Below are 25,844 nucleotides of genomic sequence, written 5' to 3' on the forward strand. Positions count from 1 at the left end.
AGACGGCGGTCCTCCTCGTGGCAGAGAGTGGGCCGGGAGTCAGATCGGAGGAGGCCTGATCGAACGACCAGTCTACAAGAAAGAGGGGATGCTGTGGCTTCTGTGGCATCGGCCACGGAGGCCTCCTCACAGCATCGTTCCGGGGCGGCATGAACCCTCAGACGATGATCGCTTGGCGCCGGAGTGACACGGCCCGGCAGGTACCGTGGGTAAACTTGTACTTTTTGGGAAGACACCCTGGTACGTGGTCTACGGGGCACACCCTGTGGTGTCCCGTTCTCGCCCCCCGGAGGAGGCCATTGCCCTTTCTGTTCTGGTCTTGTTCAAGACATTGTTCTTCTATGCTTTTTCTATGGGGTTCTTCTTGGGGGGGGGGGGGTGGGGTTAAGGGGGTTTGTTGGGGAGTTGTGGGGGGAAGGGGGTGGCAGGGGTAGTGGTGGTGACAGGGGTGCGTGGCTGAGTGTGATTCTGGTACTCTGGCGAATGGTTGCTGTGTGTGCTGATGGGGTGCAGCTAGACTTGAGGATCCTATGCCTGTGCTATTGGGCTGTGGGGTGCTGGGAGGGCCTTCTGGGATGCCACCTTGCATTGTCTATGGTTGCTGGTTGTGGGGGCGTGGGTGGGGGGGTGTGGTGTGACTATAGCCAGATCGTCCTGTTGTTTAATGATGCCTCTTAGCATTGGGACATGGAATGTTAAAGGCTTGAACTCCCCGCAGAAGCGTCAGAAGGTGTGGAAGTACGTGGTTGATCACCAGCTAGACATTGTGGGCCTCCAGGAGACTCACCTGGAACGTAAGGATGAGATGCGCCTCCGGCATAAATCTTTCCCCCTCATATATAGATCATCTGCATCCACGAAGCATAGGGTGGTGGCCCTTCTCTTCCGTGCAGCCTTGCACTTTCAGCCTATGGATGTACGCAGGGATAGGGAGGGACGTTGGTTGATGGTGAAGGGTCTTGTTCATGGGAGGCTGTGCTCTTTTGTGGTGGTGTATGCCCCTAATGCTGGTCAGAATGGCTTTATCCAGGGCTTGCTGCAGAAGGAGGGAGACTTTGCTGAAGGACACTTGTTCTTGATGGGGGACTTTAATTTGGTGTGGAATAGAGAGATGGATAGCTCCGATGCCCACAGGGCTGATACAGGTCTGTTTTCTGCTGAAACACAACGGTTGGTTGGGGAGCTGGGCTTACTTGATGACTGGCGTTCCTTACACCCCCTGTCCCGAGATTACACCTTTTTCTCCCATGTTCACCACTCTCTCTCGCGCCTGGACCACATTTTTCTAAGTCAGGCTCTTAGGGGAGATGTCCTCGACACTAGAATATTTCCGCTATCAGTTTCCGACCATAGTCTGCTCGTGCTCAATCTGCGCTGGTCACCGGCTGGTGACGGACAGCGGAAGTGGTACTTCCTGGCTTCGGTGATCAGGGATGACTTTTCAAATAAGGAGCTGCGGAAGGCTATTAGGGATTTTATCGCGCTCAACCCGGTGTCCGATACTTCAATCTCCATCACCTGGGACGCCTTAAAGGCGTCAATCAGGGGCACTTGCTTAGCTCTTAATGCTCGCCTTAATAAAATGCGACGCCGGGAACGGGAGGAGTTGGAGATATAACTGGCGGCACTTGAGCAGGCCCACAAACTTAACCCTTCGAGGCTGACCCTTCGCCCACTGACAGCGGTCCGGGGGAAATTGAGGGCCCACTACAACAACAGGGCGGAGTTTACGTTGTTGAGGCTTCGACGGCTGTCGTATTCTCATGGAAATAAGGTGGGGAGACACCTGGCTCGCCAATTGCGGGACAAGAGGGAACGTGAGTATATTGGGGGGGTTCGTGACTCGACGGGTGAACTACAGTACCGTGACAAAACTAAGGCTACCATCTTTGGCCGCTTCTATGCGGAACTCTATGCGGGGTAGGCCCTCGATGCCGATGACCAACGGGCATACTTGCGGGACCTGCCTATTCCTCAGGTGTCTAAGGAATGGAACGAGCTACTGGAGGCCCCGATTACTGGTAGCGAGGTGCTTGATGCCATTAAGGACCTGAAACTCCACAAGACGCCGGGTCCGGATGGCTACACCGCTCTCTTTTACAAGACGTATGCCTCTGTGGTGTGCGACTTTCTAGCCTCCCTTTTTAATGACATGGCTGACTCTGGCGTCTCAACCGGCTCCATTGCGGAAGCCGTGATTTCGATCCTGCCTAAACCGGGGAAGGACCCCACCCTCTGCTCCTCATTTCGCCCGATTGCCCTTCTCAACATCGACGCCAAGCTCTATTCCTCGATCATTGCGCGTAGGCTGCAGGATTTGATGCCAGCACTCATACACCCGGACCAGTCTGGATTTATTAAGGGGCATCAGACACATGACAACACTAGGCGGGTGATCCACCTGATAGAAAAAGCTGACAGGTTTCGTATCCCGGCGGTCCTCGTGGGCCTTGACGCTGAAAAAGCTTTCGACCGCGTGAACTGGGGCTTCCTGTTCAATACCCTGGCAGCCTTCGGCTTCTCAGACAAATTCATCTCCATGGTTAAAGCGAATTACTGCAGCCCCCGCTCTAGGGTGGCGGTGAACAGCCACCTATCGGCGTTCTTCCCGCGGCACCAGGCAGGGCTGCCCTCTCTCCCTCCTGCTCTTTGCTTTGAGCATTGAGCCACTGGCGATTGCGGTGCGGGAGCACAAGGGGATCCAAGGTCTTCCCTTTACCGGGGAGCAGCATAAAATTACACTCTTTGCGGATGATGTCCTGCTTTCTATCATGGATCCAGTACAATCTCTGCCATATGTCCGGGAGGTCCTGTTGCGTTTTGAGGAGGTGGCAGGCTTCAAGGTCAATTATGACAAATCCTATGTAATAAACCTTACGCTTTCGCCCGCCGAGGTGGAGCGAGTGCGGCCTTTAACTCCGTTGGCATGGGCTTCCAGCTCCATCGTTTACTTGGGGGTCCATCTGACGCCCACGATTGGGAAATTGTTCTCGGCAAATTTCCCACCGTTATTGACAAAGACTCGAGCGGACTTGGAACGGTGGAAGCCCAAGTACTTGTCGTGGTTGGGTAGAATCCATGCCATTAAGATGGTTCTCCTCCCTAAATACTTGTATCTTTTTCAGGCACTCCCTATTCCCCTAGACGGGGACTTCTTTCGACGCCTTAAGACTCAGTTGCTCCGGTTTGTCTGGCAGGGGGGCCGGGCGAGATTTTCCTTCACAGTTTTGCGGCGACCCCGGGGGGAGGGGGGTGTAGGCCTTCCGGATCTACATTTGTATTATAAAGCGGCACAATTAAGAGTGCTGGTGGAATGGTCCCAACAAACGTCAGAGAAACACTGGTTACACATGGACAGGAGTGTCACTGGTAGATCAATTTGGGACCTGGCCTGGAAACCCAGGAAAGATAGGCCTCCGAACGCCTACATTAGTACCCCGACTGGTACCACCCTGAAGGTCTGGGACTCGCTGGCCGCTGATGACCATTGGACCACGTTTCCTTCCCCGTTCACGCCCATACACTTTAATCCGGCTTTTTTGCCGGCGCTACAGGGAGGGTGGCTGCAGAGCTTTGACCCACCTATTTCACGGCCATGCTCCCCTCTCCTTTGACAATTGCATGAAGGACTATGGTGTCCCACCGTCGGATTGGTATCACCATGTCCAGCTGCTCCATTGGGCCACGTCGCCTGAAGTCCTTGATGCAACCACAAGACCTCTTTCGCCCTTTGAAGCCTTCATACTCCGGACCTCCGCCATGAAAGGAGTCGTCTCCTTTATTTACCAGCTCCTACTTACCTCTGCGATGTCACCTCGTCCCCGCTACATGGGACATTGGGAGGAGCTCCTGGGACGGGATATCTCGGACAAGGAATGGTCTGCGCTATGGCGCGATATCTCTACTTATAATCACTCGCTAGGCCTGAGGGAGGCCCACCTTAAGACGCTCATGGACTGGTATCTGTACCCGGCCAGACTCCATCACATATTCCTGGCCACCTCTGACAGGTGCTGGAGGGGCTGCGGTCTGCTTGGGGCCTGCTTGGGGACTTCCGCCACATTTGGTGGGATTGCCCAGTTATCAGACCGTACTGGGAGGAGATCCTCTCACATATCAAGGATATACTTGGTAATCCGGTGGCGGACTCTATGGCGGACTCTATGGCCTATGTTCTGCTGGGACTCAGGGACCCAGTCCTTGAGTATCAGACACGCGCGGACAAACAGATTCTGTGGCTCTGTCTTGGAGCCGCTAAGCTCACTCTGGCCGCCGCCTGGAAAAAACCGGAGGCACCGGCGATCTTCTTATGGCACGCAAAGCTATGGAAACTGCTTAGCATGGAAAGAGTGGCGGACATCTTCTTGGGAAATTTTAAGAACTTCCAATTCCGCTGGGGTCCCCTGGTTCGCTATCTCTCCAAAGGCCTGCCCTCTGCGGTCTGCCCATCCTCCTTACGTTCACTCCACCTAGTTCAGGTTTAATAAAGGATCCACAAGTATGTATGGAATTGCTGAGGTCACCAATAAGTAAGGAAAGGGGACCCCCTCTGGGAATTGCTTTCAGGTCAGGGAGTAGAGGGGAAGGCAATAACAAGAAAAGAGCTCCCTCTTGACCTATAATTACTTAAACCATAGGAGTTACCTCTCAAACATAGGGCATATACCAACAATTTCTACACAAGATGAAAAGTTTTTTTAATTTTTTTTCATTTTAGCAGTTAAAAAGTCTTTTTTTCTCCTTTTTTTACTCCTTTTTTATATCATATTTTTCAAATTCATCAATTATAAAAAATATATACATTTTACACAATGGCTACAAAAAACATTTTACAACACAATCAAATTGTCCTTATTTCTTCAAATTTATGCAAAACATGAAATCAATTAAATGTGCACACCAGGTAAAGAGCCACGCATACACCACAGACATACTCCTAAACATCCATTCCATCACAAAAATAACAAAAAAAGGAGATTTCCTATAACATTGAAACTGTAGTCCAGTAAATGACCAAAGTCATTTAGATTTCAAAAGGCGAAGAAAGGTCGACGCATTTCGGTGGAAATGCCGCATAAGGGAACACCTTCATCAGGACCAAACAGACAATATGGTATAGGATCTCGCAACCTGGGGTGCAGATCTTTCTAGGACACGTACAGGCTTTTAAGGATGTTCCTACTCGTTTTCCAAACACTTAAGCCCGATCTGGAGATACGTAGATGTTCACCAGGCCAGATTTATATTCCTTTTTTAATAATGGATAAGGCAGCTGTTTTTTTTGGAACCTGAACGGTATACAAGGGGACAGAGCCCAGCAGAGGACGGCTTATTACTATCTCTAAGGTCGACTTATTCTTCATTGGGGGTGTGGAGGGGACGCCACATTTTAAAATAATTTTCCTAGTTGTATAGTCCTCATAAATGGTATGTCTTCATCATGTAGATACATTTTGCAAGATCCACTTATCTTAGTCCCCAACGCAAGCCGCCTCTGCCGTCGTCCGTAGTTTGCTGAGGTCACCACCCCTTGGGGGGGTTGGGAGTGAAGGGGGGTGGGGGGGGGGGGGGGGGGGGGTTCGTGGAGTTTTGTTATTTGTTGTTGCGGTGCCCACATAGAAGGCGGAAGCCTCTCAATCTGGACAGGATACCCTCATGGGCATCATCAGTTACTTCCTATGGCTACACTTCGCCCAGATGGACTTTTAGCACAATGCTCCTGCCGCTTTGCTCCATGGCCCGATGGCGCTGACCTGCTGCCTGTTCATTTGTAACCTTGCTCTTACAGGTCGCCATTCCTAACGGCTTTTGATTATGCCCCCTGTGAGGGGTGATGTGCGGGTTCACCGCTGTTTTGTCTTGTTTCCATTACATAAAAACAAAAAATAAAGATTTGACACAAAAAAAACTTTGAAATTCACTGAAGAAACCATAGGTTTCAGGCAGGTTATAGTTAGGAATTATCATTTAAAAAATCTTAGAAATTCATTGAAAAAACCATAGGTTTCAGGGGGTTTTATAGTTAGCTGGACATTTCACTCATACAAAACCATTTAAATTCCTCCTTTATAGTTAGTTGTACTAACTGTAACTCTCGCGTCCGGAATCCACTGGTGATGATGTCACATATTACATCATTCATGACATCGTCAGTGACATCACTGATGACTTCACTGATGACATCTCAAATGACATCACTGATGACATCATTCACGTGACAATCAGATACACCTCATCATACACTAGTATAACCTTTCATCCCTCACTGAAAAATACAGAGTATCATATTTGAATCCATTGACACACCAATACAAGTATCTAAAAACCTACTGTTGATTTCTAGATCTACACACACACACATCTAATCAATTACCTATAGATTCACTCATACATGCTGTCAATAATCAATAGTACACTATCAAATATACGTATACACCTATATTGATATTACACACCAGCACACATCCTATTCACTTATGCAGTCATCCTACTCACTTTTGGAAATAATGTATCATATTTACATTTACTCAGCTACACACTTATACTAATAGTGCTTCATTTATTCATATAGATAGTAACTGATACTTAGTGTGTTATGAAATCACTATTACAAGTATAAAGTTATCTATACAGTCACTCATGCAATTAATGAGTTTTATTCATAGTTATTTATATACAACGACTGTCATATTCACTGCCTTTTATTTTTTCTACTTTGTTGGATATGTACCATTGAGAAATATATTGGCTCGTCACCACACACATAAAGATATTCACTCACCCAAACAACTATTATAACATGTAGTCTTAACGTCATATATACCTACTGAATTAACTATTAACATATCTTTGGGGAGTCACAGATCCCCCACCGAACCACACACAGATTCACTCTCCCATACAAATAATCAGTTAACTAACCAATAACTAATGTAGACTTTCACGTAGCTAGTAACTAACTGGTGCAGCAGTTTACACAACACCTGACAAAATAATACAGATATTCACACAGTTTAGTCACTATCCAATATATTTAGTGAGACACTATAAATTAGTCAAGTAAACAGTCAATCACACTGCTACTAAATCCTCCCTCAAGATAGGAATATATTCACTGATTCTTAAATGCAGATTGCTATTTATATAATAATACATATTTAAATATCAAACCAAACCACACTCACTGCCATCATGAGTGGGTTTGGCGCCTCATAGCTGGGGGCAATCATGATTCAGAGGCCGCTGGGAATCCTCCCTACTTCAAGGTACCTTTGAAGAGATCAAGCCTCCCATCATTTGATTGTTCTTGCCGCATGAGCTTTTCTAGTGCACAATAATTATCTTTTAATCCTTTTGTTTTACCATTTTCCTGGGTTGTATCATTAATTGCACCCTGTGATGTTACTACGGTGTCAGAGAACATTTCCTCTGCCGCTGTCTCTCTGTTCCTGAGGGTGTCTGCGGACATAGCTGGTGGCTTGTATTGACTTGTTATGAATGTCCCTTTAGGAAAGACTCCTTGTTTGGCGTATGCCCAAAGGGTTTCCTAGAGTGCACACATTCCCTCATGTTTGTGACAAAATATCTTGTACCTGTATGTATGCTGACAGTAGCTGGGAAGCTCCTTTTCCCGATTTCGCACCCTCCGAGCAGTCTTCGAGCTCGGTGCTTCTCCGCACAATATGCCAACTCCTCAGGGAGCTCCGTTACAAGAAAACACTGTTGAGTGCCCCCGTCATTCAGCCGTGTGAGCCCGCAGAGCCGCTGACGAGGATGACCTGAGGACCAACTTACAAATCCGAAGCCTGCTTGTTGGGACGGGGTTCCTCGAGTCGGAAGAAGTCACTTCGGTAAATATCCGATCTCTCAATAGTAACTTCAGCTATACAACTTTGAAAAACGAGCGAGGACCCAAAATTGGTGCAACGTGTCGTTTATTACCGCCCAGCTAGTCTGCCATGAAGCTTTTCAGCCAGTTCCCGGCCTTGATCACATGACACAGCTTGAACAGGTTCTCCCATATTTAAAGTGCTAGTGCATATCAACCAACATGGACAACAGACTACAATGGAAATTCTATACATAATGCAGGTTAAGACATTATTGGATCCACCATAGTTATGATTATTAGCAATCAACATACAAGACATTGTACTGAAAAACAATAATTGTAAGTTGTCTAACAAAATGAGATCACATCTTGTAAAATGATATCGGCATAAATAAATATATATTTTTTATTACAAATACCACCTTTTTTCAACACGTATGTGACATTTGTAACTTAAAATTAATCATAATTTCAAACTATGAGGCTGTATGGGAGCTCTTTAAGCTGGAATTATTAACTACCATAATATGACAAGGATTTAAGACATTTGAAAACTTTAGAAACCTTAATCAAGTTCTGAACATTATTAAAATAGGATGAATTTCCGTTTCTAATCAATGTCTTGCTTTGCACCAGGAAGAAAATATCTTCAGCACATCAACTAAATTATTTGCCAATTTTGTTCTTGTTGGAAATTTGCCCTTTCTGCAGGGTGGCTCCGAATTCCTTTTCCTTTTTGTTGGTCCTTGATTTTCCTGACTGTAAAACTCTGCGGACGTTACCTCTACTAACTAGAGGAAAATTGCTTGTGGTCCTCTTTTCAACATGATAAAATTGGCATATACCTACCTGGAATATTTAACTTACCTTCCAGTTCCTAGCATATGGTGCCCACAGTGTACCCAGGACATGTAAGTTAAATGTCACCAGTGGGCTGCAACTCCTCATTGTGCCACTCACTGCAGTGGCAATGCAAACATGACTGCAGATTTACCATCAGTGACTTGGCTGCCCAGATTTAAACGGCAAATTTAACCAGTCAAAATAACCCTTTCTGACAGGCCTAACACTTAAATATTTATACATCACCCTTAAGTAGGCCTTATTGCCTGTAGGACAGATTTCATGGTATTTAAAAGTAGAACATGTACAAGTTTAATGTACCAGAGCAGGAATGTGCTGGAAATACTTGTTTGTGTTGATACCCCATGTAGGAGAGTAGGGTCTGCTTCCTATGGTTACCCCCGCTTTTTGCTGTGTTTCACTGGTTTTTCGACTTTAGTATGGCTGTGGCCCTGCTTATCAGGCCCACAGCCTAGCTGTTCTCTCTCTAAATTGATACCAGGTACTTTAGGTACATATCAGATTGGTTACTGGGTCACCCTTATGAGTCCCTGTATATGGTACCTTAGGGTCAAGAGAGGCCTACCCGGGGCTGAAGCTTGTATTGTGCCATCCCCGGTTAGCCTTCCAAACTGACACCACAGGTCTGCACTTGCAGCCTGGGTAAGGTGGTGTGAGCACCCATTACTTAGATATAGTATACCTATATCTATCTTTATATATAGACACATAGTAACCTATAAGTCACTCCTATGGCAGGCCTTGACAATCCTGAAGGCAGAGTGCTTGGTTTTGTGTGAGAGGGTGCCCTAGCAGGAGCTTAGCCCTCTGCAGCTTTCGGAACCATCTCCTTATAGCTGTTCTATGATATAGCCATACCATATACTCTTAAGTGCATTATAATCCTCGCGGTTAATGCTAACTCAGGTTTGCCTTTATCAAAATATGTTGTGTAAGATGTCAAACACTTTGGTATACTACCCCCCCCCCCCCGCCAGTTCTGGCGGCGGGGGTAGCATTCCACCCTTCTAGAGGGAGAAGACATGTACATACTGGTAAACCCGGTTAAAGTTAAACAGAGCCCCAGCATCACAAAATGGATGCTGCTGCCACAGACACGAGTCTGCCCTCCTGCTGCTGGACGAAACTCCGGCAGGGGAGGCCTGGACAATAGGTTTCCAGTCCAGGGAGGTGCTAGCACCTTCCCATACAGGCTTTAGTGTATTGGGGCAGGGTGGGTTGCATTCAGTGAATGCTTTTCCGACACTGCCTGAGGCACACAAGGTGCTCCATGCATTTCCCTGTTCAAACTGGTTGCTGGAGCACTCAGCCCCAGCTCTGAGGGGAAACTGGACAAAGGGGAAGGGGTGTAACCACCCCCTCCCCAGGTCCACCCATAGGAGGGACCTTAGAGTTAGTCCAACCCCTAAACTTGCTATAAGAATAGGATCCCAGTCCCTAGGACTTTAGATTACCCTGGACAAAACTCCGCAACATATATCTTGGACCTGCGACATTCCATATCGCCTGGAAGATCTCCCTTCTGGTCAAGAAGTCACCACCCTGCTCAAACAGGCACCAAATGCATCTTTGCCGGTCTGCATTTTCGAGGCTCCCGCCGGATCCCTAAGAATCTGCGTCACAGGACACGGACTTCCAGACATCTCTGAAGCTGACGGGAGCTCCCAGCAAACCTGAGACCCGTACCTGACACGAGTGACGTGGGACCGGAACTCCTGGACATCCTGCATTTTTGCAACTGCGCCTACTTCGCGAGGTATCCCGAAGTTGTGCATTGGGGTATTTGAAGCCCCTGCCCGAGCACCTTTTGCACCGAAGTACAGAGGCCAGCATTCCACGAGTGACCAGTGAGTCCCCTTTCTTCACCGCAGCTCGAGCCGCCTTCGCGGTTCCTAGTCGGTTGGCTAGTGAGCCCTCACAAAGGCCAACCCTTGATTTCTTGAACTTTCCTGGTTGCTCAAGACGTGCTCTCACTCCTCTCCAAAGGAGGAGTCCCTTGGACCTTGCTGGTCTGAACCGAAGCCAATCTTGTCATCTTGCATGGGTTGCTGTTGCCAAGGCTTGTTGGGTCCAATCCGGACACTGCAGCACTCGACATCCTTTGTGGGACAGCTCGAATCCAGCTCCTGGTCATCGTCGACGCCTCCTGGTCCTCGTGGCTGAAGAGTCAAGCTTCACCTCTCACCTGAAATCACCCAACATCGGCTGACATCTTCTCCTCGCCATCCTGGTCACTGGCTAGTGACCCAGACACTGTCCCCTCTGCTTTCAGGTTCTTCACATCTCCGATCCACGCTTTGATCCACCCGGACACTTTTCCTCGGGTCGCCCGCAGCATTTCTTCGCAGCTCCTTATAGGAATCGACGACGAAACCTGACACCAAAAGACACCTATGCACCCGGCTTCCCCGGGTGAGGTAACACGAGTACTCTGGTGCTCCCGTGGGTCTTGACTCTCTAAGTGTCCTAGTCTAAAAGGGTTCCATCACTTGTAAGTGCCCTTAATCTTTAAAAATTGTAACTTGTTCGTTCTCCGTAGAAAGTCAATGGTGATCCGCGGCTGTGTTTATACACTGCACGCGTCCCCCGTGGGCCTCCTGTGTCTCTACCATGGGTGGTTCCTGGTAGCCCCAGCGGTTCTACCAGCCCTAGGCCTGCTTTCTAACCCTCACGTGGTTCTTATACCACTATTTTAGTATATGGTTTGTGAGGCTCCTAGGGCATAAAGTATACTGTGCAACTTATCGTATGCTAATTAAGTTCCGTGTATTGTACTTTTACCTCTGACCTCATAAAGAGTCCAGAGGGGTTGTGTTTAGAATAAATACAAATATATTTCATATATACCTTGTGTGGTGTGCTTTTATTTGATCATTCAAGAGATTATAATTGGTAAAACAACTAGCTTAACTTCGCCTCTAAGTCTTAGCTTGAAGGCTGCTCTCCACAGCTACCACTAGGATGGCTTTCTATAAGGTTGACATTAAACCTACCATCCATAAGGGTCGTTTGGACTGGTGCAAGGTGGCCACTAGAATAGCGGACATCATATGCCAGGCCAACTTCTCACATTCCGGGTCAGTTGGTATACCTCCATAGTGAGCTGAAACAGAAATCACAGCCAAAGACTGGATTTACGAGAATACACGTGTGCGTTGGAAACCTCAATTAATATCTAAAATTCCATATGAAACACATCCTTACAGGAAAAATGCCCTCCCAGCCTTTTTCATAGCAACAGGATTGGCTCCTCCATAGGAAAGATCAAATTGTGCCCAAGGTTTTTTTCTACAGAGACCCTCGACTATCATTGGCACTTTGTGCTTTTTGGTCCAAATTTTTCTTAAAACTTTTTTAATATTCACATCTCTGGTTTCCCTTATTGGATTTTTGTCATTTTGTTTCTTATATTTTACTCTGCGTTTCAAAGTCATTTTCGAATTTTTACTGTTTTACATTTCTACTTTATTACTGTTTTACTACTGCCTAAATACTTTACACATTGCCTCTAAATTAAGCCTGTTGAATCTGGGCCATAGCTATCAGGGTGTTGGCTGAAGTTTATTTAGAGACTTTATTGGTTCACCCTGACAACAATTGTGGTTATTATCTGAGGTGCGTGCCTAACCCCCTCAACTAATAACCCAATTTCTTCCTATTCCTATAAAAAAACACTTTGCATGACACACAAAACCCAGTATTTTCCACAGGGATGAAGATAGTCAAATTGGTTATTGTCACTTTTGGTTTAAATTTCTTTTATTGATTTTGCAAAAAAACAATAACAACCGAGCCAGTGTGCTCAACAATCATCGGGTTACAACCCGGTATTTTGCTACGGCATGTAATAGGCGTGAAACAATAAAGGAAAAGGAAAAACACCTCCCCCTCCTCATCCTCCTCAAAATTAAAAACAACCACCCCAAGAAAACGGAGATAGAAACGGTACTCCAGAAGGAAACCCCCATAGAGAATGGTGGATAGCGGGCGCAGCAGGAGCAGATGGTACAGGAGGATCTGCTAGTCTCAGGAGGCAGGTGAGCTCCGTGAATTCAGATGTCAACAGTGCTAGGAAGGGCGCCCATAAGTCATGAAAGGAAGCCCCTAGGTTGGTCAAAGAAAGGGAAATTGTCTCTATCCCTAGAACAGTCCATAATCTGTGGAGCCAGCCTAGTCGTGTAGGGACGGTCCTAGTACCCCAGTGCGTCAGGACATTCTGGACCGCCGCACCCAAGGCCAGCGCCATCTGCTTGCCCCTCCTGGATTTAAGATGGAAAGTAATAGCATTAGGGAGGCCCAGAAGGACGTAAGCAGGGAATTTGGGTGTCACTTTTGAGTAGGAAATGTGCAGACTCATCTGACTTTGTGTCTCCCTCATTGGTGAGTGACTTTCAAGACAAGATAAATTAACCCACTGTTGAAAGATTCAACTTTTGAATCTTTCAGCCATGGGCTAATTTACCCTGTCTTGAAAGTGGGCTATGCAGGGATCTCTTGAAGAGAAGATATGGGTTGAAAATCATGAAGATGTTATTTTGAAGATGATATTTTAAGCAGGACTGTGCAGATGTCATCAAGAGACATTCTGATTACTCTTAATGTCGATGCCCAAAGAACTTTATTCAAGTAAACACAATTATTTCCAGAATCCGGCAACTAGATCGCATGATGGTGATCTGCTCATTAATCTAAAACTATAAGCGAAAAAGTGGTTTTGCCACTCTTAGAAATCCAAAACAATTTTTATACAATTATGTCTCATCCATTTGGAGTGACATAATTGTATAAAATAGTTTTGGATTCTAAGAGTGGCAGAACCACTTTTTCGCTTATAGTATTAATCCCCAGGTTCTGCACTAGACTGGGCTTATATCGCTCATGAATCTAAAACAGCCTCAAACTTCAACACTGTTCTTATATATAAGTAACTTTCCCCTTATTATGCAGAAGCTACTTGATGGTTCCTACGTAAGGTCTAGCATAGTTGCTATCAAATTGGGGTTGAATAAGTATTTTGTTTTGAGTTAGAACAAGACTGGATGCATTACCTCTGCCATTTGCTTCGAACCGGATTCTCTGGGGAACGGATGATTTTTCGTTCAGAACCCATTTGCACATGAAAGAAGGCTTGCAGTTCCTTGTTTGACCCTCTGGTTGTAGGCAAGGCATTGAACAGAGGCGTACACAGTTTGTTTTGTAGATGTCTGCCAGGCCACTGCCTTCTTCCATAGCTTTTGCTGGGAGATTTATGCTGCAACGTTTGTAAGCTCCCTCACCACCACAGGAAGCTTGGAACAGTTGTTACACTTGGACAAGTCTCTCTTCCAACTTTTAACCGTTTCCACCCACCTTTGTACATTCGATGTCTATCAACCACATTTTAGTCAGTGGGCCCTTGAACTCCTTTTATTACCTATTAATAAGATCCTGGTAGGAACACAGGTTTTGTTTCATAGAATACCATGTTGGTTGAGAATGTTTGCATTGGAAGTCTGTGAACCATCCCACTGCCAAAAGGAAACAAAGAACATTCAGTCTAAAATATGGTCCTTGAAATCTCAAAGAACATTTAGTCTAATATCGGGTCGTAGGGATCTCCAACAACATTCAGTCTAATATAGGGTCCATGGACTCTACGAACATTCAGTCTAATATAGGATCCTTTGAAACTCAACACAGTATGTATCCCCAAGAGTGTGAAAACGTTTTGCGGCATCAGTAATTTAAGAGATGGTGAAGGAAATATGACTGGCTTCCGCATTTCCCAGCACCCCCTGCGGTAGCTTCGCCTCACCTGCATTGGAATGTTTCAAGAGTTTCTTTACCTCCTCCACTATGCTGCCTGTGAGAAACCAGGAGAAATAGAGAAATAATCTGCAATTATCAGGGATAGCACAAATGGTCAAAATGTGTGATCTCATGGAGGGAGTGAAGTGAAAAAGGCTGTGAGCAAGGAAAAGAAAGTATGAAAATGCACCCTGCACTCTTAAATATTTCTAAAGTGTGTGATTACCCAAAGGTGTCCTGGTGCGATTCTGGGCAATGCAGATAGGTGGTCACCATATTGATGCCATGGTTCTAACCTGCCTGTTAAAAACATACAGCCACCTTTTCAGGCAGACAAGCCAACAGCCAGGAATTCTGAGGGTACTATAAGGGTCACTTTGTAATCAGTATGTACTCTCACTTACTCCACCATAATTCAACCTCCTTTTCTCACCCGCATAATTGCATATCAGGCATCTCTGCCAGGTTTGCAAGATCCTGTCTGTTTTCCATTTCCAAGCTGTCCACCTCTTCCATGAACTCATTCACGAATTCACTCAGCTGCACAATGAAAGATTCAGCGCCATATAAAATTGACTATACTGCTATTGCTTCTTCAGCCAGATCTAGGCACTCACTAAGGGGCTCATTACGATGCCGGACGGAAGTGCAGCCGTAGTGGTGGCAGTGGCGGAAAACCATAGATCCTTCCCCTCATGATGCGGCCCCTGCGACCACCATTTTACGATGGGCTAACATAGGCTATATTCCGTCTGCCGCGGTGTTTCAGGCTCCACACGTTTTTTCCTCACTCAAGGGTGGCGGACAGAACCAATAGAGCAAGACCGCCATTCGGAATTGCATTCCTTCCACCAACCAGATTACCATGTATCAAACAGGCCTTCCCACTGCAGCGTAAAAACCACCTAATCGCACATGGCGGAACCACAACTACGGAAAGGAAAAGCCGGGGCAGAAAACCCGCACACGACCAGAGCTGCCATGTATCCTGCTCTACAGGCCTTTCCGCTGCTCTACCTGATGCATCACCAGCATATAAGACGCCGCCGCGCTGCACAGCAGAGGTACATCCAAAACATCTCCATGCATGCAACTCCGGTACAACAGCAACTTGCAGCAGGCGTGCAGGCAGGGCCGGCTCCACGATGTATGTGGCAACCTGCCAACTGCAATGTGCGAGGCCCACACAATTTACATGAGTGACATAATCCAGGCTCCTGAAGGCAATTGGTGCAAATGCTGGGCCCCGCAGTTGCATAGTGCGCACACCGCGACATTCAAAAACTTAAGCCGCAAACGGCTCCCATTGGCTGATGGCTCATTCGCATAGGCGGTGCCACACCGCATTGGTCAGGAAGCGTTGACTGCAATCCTGCATCATTCATTTGGGGCCAATGCGCGTTATAGCTGTGGATGCCAACTACCGCACCTGTAAATACAATCTGCATTTGCATTGTCGCCATGCAAATTGCAACATACATCCCAAAACATTTGCTAAAGTGAATTGTGCACCCTGTTAAGAGATCGTAGAGTGTGACCTGTGAGCCACGTCTCCACACACATGGCATGTGCAAGAAAAGGAGAGTGAAATCACATTCTTTGTCATGCCTTGTGGCCTGCATGGACTGAAATGAGTTAAGGAGTCACAAAAGGACAAAGGCCTCTCATACTGTACCAATGTTGTGTAATAAAACATCCAACCTGTGAACACTGTTTGTAATCCCTTGCTATTTGACTGGCAGTTCCTTGGCCATGTGTCATCTTTTGAAGGGCCAGTGATGTAGGCTGACAATCCGAGGTGTCCATTGTCGGCAAATCAAACATACTTGTAATTTCTGGCGCTTTCAACACACATACTGGTGTAGCATGCAGTGTGCCTAGCTGTCATTGCCTGTAAATGTTATCACACACATCATAGGAGTGGACATGTGTTAAAAAATCAACTTCGCTCTGCCAGACATCATCCGTCATTGTCAGCCATGTGTGCATGTATTAACAATCCATGTATATTTGTGCATCATTCGGTGAAAATGGCAATGTCAGTCACGCAAACTCCTCACACAGTCCTGATGGGCTGACCCCATAATGTTCATATTTGTCCATCCACCGTGATGTATGTCCATGTATTGTTGTCCAGCTGACACTCACTGCCCACATTCTGTAATGTTGTTGTGAATTGTGGGACTAAAGCTTGAGGCCGTGCAGTGACAGTAGCTACATGCTACTCAGCATTGATGCTGGTAAACACAAGTGTTGTGCCATCTATCCACAGGGCAGCTCAAACTTGATGTAGCAGTGTACAACATGCCTAGGCTGTTCGGAATTCGGTTAAAACCGAGTCTCCCCGATATTACCCTACCGACTGCAAATTAGCCGACCCGGTTTAAACCGAGTAATGCGGAATTTTTCACATTTAATTCACCATTTGGCCATTTGCACCTTTTCGCCACTTGAGGGCGCCAAAGCAGTCCAAACCCAGCAGCCGAGCTAGGCATCGGTAATTCCATGTGTCGGATTATCGTCGTCTGGGTCGCAGAATACACCTTTTAGTGTAACGCACAGTCAGTAAGATGTATGCTGCTGCATAAGCATGTGTTGCAGCCTTGTAGACAGTACAATCCACTGTGTAGGTGTCTTATACCAGGGCCACGCATTATAGCCCATCGCTAATTAGTGTCCGAGCTACTGTGTGAGAGGAATCACTGCATCTGAGGTATGACGGGGCGCCCCACACAGCTGAAAATGGCGGTAACTAGCGTCTTATCCACGGCGGATTGACAGTTGAAAGCTACAGGTGGCCCCAGTCAGTTCAGAGCATGGGCTCCCATCTTCTATTTAATTATTTCTCATTAAAGCGAATGTACGCCAACGCTGAGTACAACAATCCACAATGCGAGTACTCACTATGCACTGCAGCCAGGTGCAATTTAGGAACAGTACTGTTGGTATCACATTGTCGCTCCCAGCCAGTACAAACCTGAGATCACATAGCATAGTTTCGGACTTTGTTATTCACTAACATTTGTCCAGACAAGCAGGCAGCATCACAACAACGGCCGTTTGGCATCCACAACCACACTCACGGCCAGTGGACAATGTCGATGCTAATCGGGCCCAACAGTATTAAAATCCAGCAAACAGGCCTGCAGATCACAGGGTCCGTGCAGGTCACCGGAATCAGTTTAGTCACTGAGTCTCACAGCGGCCGCTCCGCATGGCGCCGGGCTGTGCTGCAGGCAGGCCGCTCCATCACATTCTGCGCTAGGCCAGAACCGGGTGGCCTCAAGACTGCAACACGTTGTTTTGGCCAGGGTTGTATTGGGAAGGTGGACATTCGGGCATTGGCCGATGGGCCGGGGCTCCAGGGGCACTTGTGGGCCGTTTTTTTGGGCCCAAGAGACTTACAGTGTTCCCTAATCCCCGCCAGGCCACAGCACTCTAATGAGGCGCCAGCATCACGGTTCTCTCCTGGCCTGCTGTAATTTGAGGCTGGGGGCCCCGGTGTTGCTCTGGCCTTTGGGGAATTCTTGCTTCGGCCCCCTGCTTCGTGGGGCCTGCTTGGCAAGTAGCAGTGTCATCCCCTGCTGGGCCTTGGTCTTTAGGTTACGGGGGCAACAAAGGAGGGTGTGAATACGCGCGGGGGGGGGGGACTGATTTGTGGCCTTTGTGCGTTCAGTGGGTTGTGTCGGGCGCCGGTAGCACCTAATTAAACCAGCCAGAGAATCTTGCACACAACTAGTTTAATTTAAAGCCTCAACCTAGTGACGTAGCGGGGGTGGGTGGGGGGACGGGACTGACTGTCCGCTCAATTACCAGCTCCCAGTATGACAGGAAATAGTGCCATTATAATAACCAATACCCTGAAAGGGAACGATAATAAAATAATGTTACCGTATAATCGCAAGTTAAAGTGAACACCCTACTTACAGATACAGTGCGCATAGAATAACATGCAGGTCACCCTGCATCCCTCTCTGGCAGAGCATGTTGTGTGCAAACAACTTCACGGAATCCCAAAAAATGCAGCATTTGAAGAGGTCATGTGCACCAACCAAGATTTATATTTGTGCTACGTATTCAGTGATTAGGGGCCAGGAAGCTCGTTTATATTACCTGCAATTCGGTCAATAGCTTTGAAATTGACATATGCGGTTATGTATTTTTTTAAAAAGGTTCTAGGGTAGGTCAACGATGGTGATGCACCTTTCATATGCTGCTACACTTTTCTATCTGTTGGCACAGTGCTTATATCTGTTAATGCGGTACCTTGCATCAATATCTGTTGCAGAGCATCTGTATCTCTTTGGAGCCCCCTGCACTGAACAAGGCTGAATTTATTTTCCATTTTCACCAGCAAACATAAGCTCGGTTGTCTAGAGAAGAACATTTGCTCTTATTTTATTGGAGTGTCAACTATTAACTTTTATATTACTGAATTTCCATTTACGTTTTTTAATATTTTTTAAATACAACACATTCATTAAAAAATGTTTTCCTTATACTGGGTGCAAATCTAGTATAACTACTTTGTACAAAAATCAAATTGCAACTTTCAGTCCTAACTTATGAAATGTCAAGACACTTCTGTTATTTATTTTATTGCAATGGTTTTAAGTAATCATGCAAATAAAATTGTTATCTTATCTTACATACTCAGGGGCCAATGCAGTGACAAACGTATGTACAGAAAATGTGTGTGTGTCTATATATAGGGAAAGGAGTTGGCCTAACAGCTAGAGCTGTTGACCTCGAATCTGGGAAACCGGGTTCGAGTCTCGGCAATGACGCTGAACATCCTGTGATTGTGGGCAAATTACTTAATCTCCCTGTGCCTAAAAATATTGAATGTGTCCTAATGTAATGCAACTGGTGCTATGTAAGGCGCTCTGATACCTGATTCTGGGTCAAGTTTGCGCTATATAAAACTCTGTAAAAATACAAACAAAAAAACACCCACATCCTGTCCCATCACAAGACAAAGGCTGGCTGCAAAGTGCCCCCATTACAAACAACAGCACTTTGATATTTTATGTGCAGGTGGCGCCAGGGTCTGGGGTGGTGAAGCAAAGCGGAAACGCCAACACAAGCCGCACGCGCCTTGACCCATCTGTGCGATCCTTATCTCAGGCCTCAACTGCTTCTGAGCTCAGGAAACGGAGGCTGAGGGAGGGGATAGCAGGCTGAGGTTGTCGCTTTAAAAATAAAGATACAAAAATGGACAAAGAACCTGCACAAAATTAACCGGCACATCCTCAGATTCCAGACCGATAGCTTGTTGGCCCGGGTATGCAGGGAAACTGTTGACCGCAGAAATGACAGCGGCATTCATACCAACCAGCACTTGCACCAATCTACCACAACACTACCCCACCTACTCTCATACCCGCAGCATTCCTGCACTCTAAGACAGACCACCACATCCACCTCTTCACAAGCACCTTTCTGGCAGTCATTTATGTATACGTGTCTGTGGGAGGAATGTGCTGCAGCACAGAAGGCATCAGACCAATGCTTTTACCCTTAGAATTGGTAGTTAAGCACCTTCTGTAGGGCCTCTGTTGAGGGATTCCTTGACTAGGTGTAGCATAGATGGTTGCATTAAATGTCTTTGAGAAACAAGCAATAATAAAAGCAAAGCGTTCCATAAACACCGGTAAAACACTGTTTCAGTTGTTTTTTATGGCGCGAAAACGAGTAACCACTGAAAAGCACAGTTTTTTTGAGGTATTGAAATCACTGGAAAACACTGAAAAAACACCACCAGAATTTACCAAAAATAGAAACTGAAAACAGGAAAGCCTAAACATGCCATACACATCGACCTTTTACTGATGTTGTAGTAGTCATTATGTCGAGTGAGTGAGAAAAATCAAGGTCTTTATGCATGTCAATTGTGCATTTCACGTGTCCAACACTACTGTCAATGTTGTGATTGTGTGAGTCAATGGTGAAGCTGTTTACCACATCTCATCTTTAACTCATCTCATGCATGTCTACCCTTCCAGAGTACGTAGGAGGAGACCAGCTATCTTCCGACCTGTCCCAGACTTGGCGATGATGGAGCACATCGACATCATCAGAAAATTCAGTTTGGACTGCCTCAAACTGAGAGAGTTATGTGCTCAGTTGGAACCTCATTTGAAGGCAAACAGAAAATATCCGGCTACATTGTCTGCTACAGTCAAAGTGATGGCTGCACTGCATTTCGTCGCCACTGGGTCGTTCCAGTACACCGTGGCCAGGGCAGGTGGGATGTCCCAGCCTATGTTCAGCATGGTGTTGCGTAACACCTGTTTGTATTGATGGTATACAAGGATAGCTATGTCAACTTTCCAAGGAGGAATGAATTGGCAGCTGTGAAAGGGGATTTTTATCATCTGGGCGGCATCCCTAAGGTTGTGGGGGCCATTGACAGTACTCACATTGCCCTAGTTCCACCACAGGCACGTGACATGATTTATCGCAACCTCAAACATCACCACTCCATTAATGTGCAAGTGGTATGGTCAGATTATTTCATAAGTGTGTGCACAGTATCCTGGCTCTGCACATGGCTCATACATCTTGCGGAACAGCAGCATACCACAATTGATAGCAAATCTGCACCCAAAGCTGGCCTGACTTGTTGGTGAGTGGGCTGTGTCAATGACTGTGATGTATGTGTGACATGCTGCTCTCCTCACAGATTCTGATTACATTGTGTGTCTGTGTTCCTCATAACTAGGTGACTCAGGGTATCCCAATCGTCCGTGGTTGATGACCCCACTGAGGAATCCAGCTACGCCCGCGGAAGTCCACTACAATGATGCCTTGGGAGGTCAGGTCGTGTGGTGTAGCACACGTTCAGACTTCTGTAGTCTAGATTTAGATGCCTGAACAAGAGTGGTGGTGTACGTCTCTACTCACCACAGAAGGAGTGCCAGATTGTAGTCGCCTGCTGCATGCTACACAACCTGGCCTTGCACAAAGAGATACCCCTGGTTATGGATGATGATGATGAGCAGCAGCCCCCACTCAAAACCCACAGATGCCCAGTGACGATGATAGTGGCGAGGAAGAAGGCCTTGACCAGCATCAACAGCTCATCACCAACTACTTCCATTGAGTGTAAGTTAACATTGATCACAATGACTTGTGTCTGTGTGCTTTGCCGTTGTCTCCCAAACTTTGAGGATTGTTGCAGGAATTTTGTCCACGTACAGAACTATGCGCAGGATTATAGGACTTAAGCAGGCAGGGACTGAGACATCCTACCACCAAAGCACCCAGATGCACTGGACCTAATAGCGCCTCACTAGCTCTCCTACTCACTGACAGTGATACAAGCGCTTAAACACCCCAAGACACAACACTCTTAGATCTCTCAGGAATCGCAGAAACAAGACACACCCTGTCGCCCTCACTCTCATACTTGTCCACAATAAGATCAGTTGATGACAAGAAAAGGTTTGAAAGTTTGTTATAACTACTGTGTCAGAACATGCAGCATACGTGCCACGACAAGTGGAGAAATGTATTAGTACAAAAACAGTTAGCATAGTAACATGTCCATATATCATGAAGTAAGATGTCATTTCAATAAGCCTTCTGGAGGAAGACCTACAAGCCTATCTCCCCTCCCCTTGCTTGAAGAAATTGTATAAAATGTCCCAAGACCAATGGGCTCTGTCAGCAGAACCCATTCCTCAGCCTATAGATGGTGAAATGTACATCACTTGTGCTGTGTCTCTCTCGTCTCACCCGTGGTCTCTAGCAGCTGCAAGAGTTTGTGGAGTTGGGGTGCTCGGACCTGACCAGCACAGAATGACAATTGACATTGTTTTTGGACCAAGGACATTATGTGCAGACAGTACCCCAGGACAGTGCAGAAAACAAGCTCTGTGGAGAGTTCTCATGTGACAGACATAAACAAAGCTACTTGCAAAACAACCAAGCCATGTATTAACGTGCACTACAGCTGCATAATGGAAGCCGAGCGCATATTAGGCGACAATGTCCACGACGGTCATATGACAGGCTCCACTTCCTTGGGTCTGTGGTACTAAGTGGAACAGATCGCAGAGATCAGCAGAGTCAAAGCTAATGCAGACAGGGCCAAATTCAGAGATGAATGACACTATTTGTCAGAAGGAGGCTAGAAAAGTTAAAACAATATTCAATGAGTTACCAACAGTTGTGGATGCTTGTAATTCGTCACAAATCCAAGAAGGCACTTGCAGCTTCGAAGGCAAGCAGTTACAAAAGACAATCCAAATCAGCTTCAGCAAAACGGACCACCATCCAATCCCAGCAGTATGAAGGAACAGATGTGCTCCTCACACCCCGAGGATGAAAGGAGCATTTCATGACAACCTGGAAGAGGTTTGATGTAGGCTGGGCACAGGAGCCATTGTGCTACTGTCAGGCTGTCTGACATGTGGAAAGGCATCCCTTAAACGACTATCACAGAAACAGTCCTGGTCGTGGGCCATCAAAGGAATCACCCACTGGTCATGATCCAGTTCAGCAAGGGATATGTTGGAAAGTAGACATCCATGGCCCATTTAAAGGGGCATTGGCGACAGCAGAACACAGGTTGCATGCAGTTGAAATAGGCATAGCAGAAGGTCAGCCTATAACTGATGCTAAGCACAGTTAATGGCACACATACAAAGATGATCTGCATCTGTTCACGGTACAGTTGCAACTGACCGGGGTTGACCTGGACCACAGGACGGGCAGCCAGTGCGTGAGATCAGTTGGTGAACCTGCACTCTGCAATACAGCCAAAAGAGTGACGTGAAACCGACAAATGCTTTCGGACAATTGAAGGAAAGACATCGGGTAGTACTCCAAAAATAGTCTGCAACAAAGTAACAAGGCCATGGCTCACAAGTTACAAGAAATGTGCAAAGCCTTCAGTCTCAGATGCTATTAATATTTTGTGTGTCAGTTGCCCAAAAAGAAGTGGGAGAGTTGTGTTTAGCAGTGACTAAATCATGCAGGACGGACAGGGCACCTGAAATTCGAAGGTCTCACAGGCTGATGTGAGAGCGACTACTTGTTGAAACAAAAGCCCATTGAGCATGCATCACTTACTGAAGTCTGCTTTCTCTGCGGGAATGTGAGGCCACAACTTACTATCTACTGTCACATATGGGGGAGTAAAGAGAACATTGCTACAGCAAGGAACACGTTGGCCAACTGTTGCTATATACAGGATGCCTGCCCAAAAACTGCAGCTGTCGTGGTCATTAAGGATAAGATAACTTCCGATAAAAATTAGATTTGGCATAGGTATGTTGTCAGGAACAGGTATTCATGTGGGAAAAGATGTAAAAATTGTGCATGAAACATTAAAAGCCCAGTGTAACAGTACTTGAGTTTGTGAATGCAACAGTGTCACCATCAACCACAGAACAGGATGTTTTTAGATGCTGGCTGTTGTGGGCACACTGCTAAGGATTTCATTGTTAAGAGCTGTGTGATTTGTAACAACTTAAGTCCTGTCCATGTTTATTTATTTTTTATTTATTTATAAAGTTTTATATATCGCAAACTTGATCCCGAAGGATATCAGAGCGCTTTACAATTTGATGCAAAGGTAACAAATCTGAAAATTATATTATCCAGGAGCGCTAGGGTGTGAGAATGAGCTGTACTTATAGTAAGGAAATCCATGAGGCTTCGACCACTCCACCGAAAATCTTGCACCCGCAATTACAGAAACAGCGACATCTAAAAAGGTATGCAGGCACCACACCACCTAGCTTGCAAAGAACAGCGGTAAGTCACAGACCACTCATGACTTCATGTTTTTGTTTCTTCAAGTAAAAACACAGCGTCTCCTTCGACACTTCATGAAAGACGTCCCACGCATCTCCACAATCACTCCTCTCCACAAGCACCATTCACAAGACTAACGTGGTTTCTTCTTGTCTCTCTTTTTTCTTCCTTCTCCGCAGTTTTTAGGCAAAAAGCTACACAAACAGTTTGGCTAGAGATTGGTTAATCTCTAAAATGGTAAATCAGAGTTAGGATTTTGTTTTTTAACTTTTTTTTTAGGGCAGGTGTGATTTGTATAATTGGTTTTGTAAGTGAAAACACAAGCACTATTTTCTCAATTTCTTTCCCCTTTCTTAAGCTCTTTGTTGTTCCAGGTCCTGAGGAGAAACCCGCCAAAGTCACCTAGGGGATTGAAAAGCGTTGATCTAGGTTAATTAAACAAGTGAACATGGATTCACTATCAGGCTAACTTCCCCTACCCCCCTTTTGTGTTTACTTGTGACTAATTTATTTAAAACATTACGGAAGGAATTGCCTTGGTTAACGGGATAATACACTGTTTGGCCAGTGCCCTCATTGGGGTTGTGAAATTCTGTTGTTCTCAAAAAAAAAGTGACACTGTAATTCTAAAATAAAGCTTTCAACCCCTCTTTGGGCTTTTTCTTTTCATCTTTTTCATGTTAGTTACTTTTATGTTTTGCAAAGTTTGGAACCTGAGCTTGCTCATTCATCACTATTGCATGAATCTTCTGTTGACGTTATGTCGAGTGGTGTTGAAATATATGTGACAAATATTGTATGTTATACATGTTATGTATGTGATGGAATTTGAGTGGTCTATGCAAAATTGATTATTAGGCTATTGTGAGAACCGATAAAGTGTTTTTGACAAATTCAAATTTCAAAACCTTTAAACAAATCAAAGAATACAAAAAACTGTTCTTTTCAGTCACTATGAGTGTCACGTGTGAATTAATGAAGTAATTAGTTGATCAAGCATTAGTACTGGCATGCGTGTTGTTGCTAGCTATATCGACTATAAAGCACTGTTCTCCAACTAAAACTATAAACTATTGAGCAAACAATGCTGATGTGTTTTCAATAACGTCTTTACTACCACTTGCCAACCAAAGCCTCCTGACGGGCTTGAACATTCACACAATAATGCTTAGTGAAGGTGTGCGATGTTGACTATTTAGGAGCCGTACAAATTTCTGCTATTAGTATATTTCTTTGGAGGGCCATCGGCACAAAATAGATTGTGCATTGTGCTTTGGCATAACATGTTCACGTGAGGACAGAGGGAGTGGATGTCGCCTTCCTAACAGAAACATGGATGAACGCTTCCTCCGCCCCAGACATCACCATTGCCATCCCTGAAGATTATAAGATCACACGCAAGGACCGTACCGGCCACACAGGAGGAGGAATCGCTATCGTCCATAAAAAATCAATCCGCATCTCAACCAGCTCTGACGCCAACCTCGCCAACTCTGAACACCTTCACTTCCAGATCCACATCGTCCCCAAGACCACACTCAGAGGCACCCTCCTCTACAGACCACCAGGACCCCGCGCTAAATTCAGTGAAGACATC

General features: G+C 45.9%; 1 protein-coding gene across 1 annotated transcript in view; it reads right to left on the reverse strand.

Moving 5' to 3' along the window:
- LOC147748045 (uncharacterized) overlaps positions 1–25,844 on the reverse strand; it is a 381,293-nt gene that overhangs the window by 234,214 nt on the left and 121,235 nt on the right. The window contains exons 9-10 of the mRNA XM_086926975.1: positions 14,490–14,537; positions 11,689–11,798 (exon numbers count right to left, since the gene is read on the reverse strand). Coding sequence (XP_086783101.1) covers positions 11,689–11,798; positions 14,490–14,537 — 158 coding nt within the window. The remainder of the gene's footprint in view (positions 1–11,688; positions 11,799–14,489; positions 14,538–25,844) is intronic.

Source organism: Lissotriton vulgaris, chromosome 1_1 (genome assembly GCF_964263255.1).
Source record: "Lissotriton vulgaris chromosome 1_1, aLisVul1.2, whole genome shotgun sequence".
NCBI lineage: Eukaryota > Metazoa > Chordata > Amphibia > Caudata > Salamandridae > Lissotriton > Lissotriton vulgaris.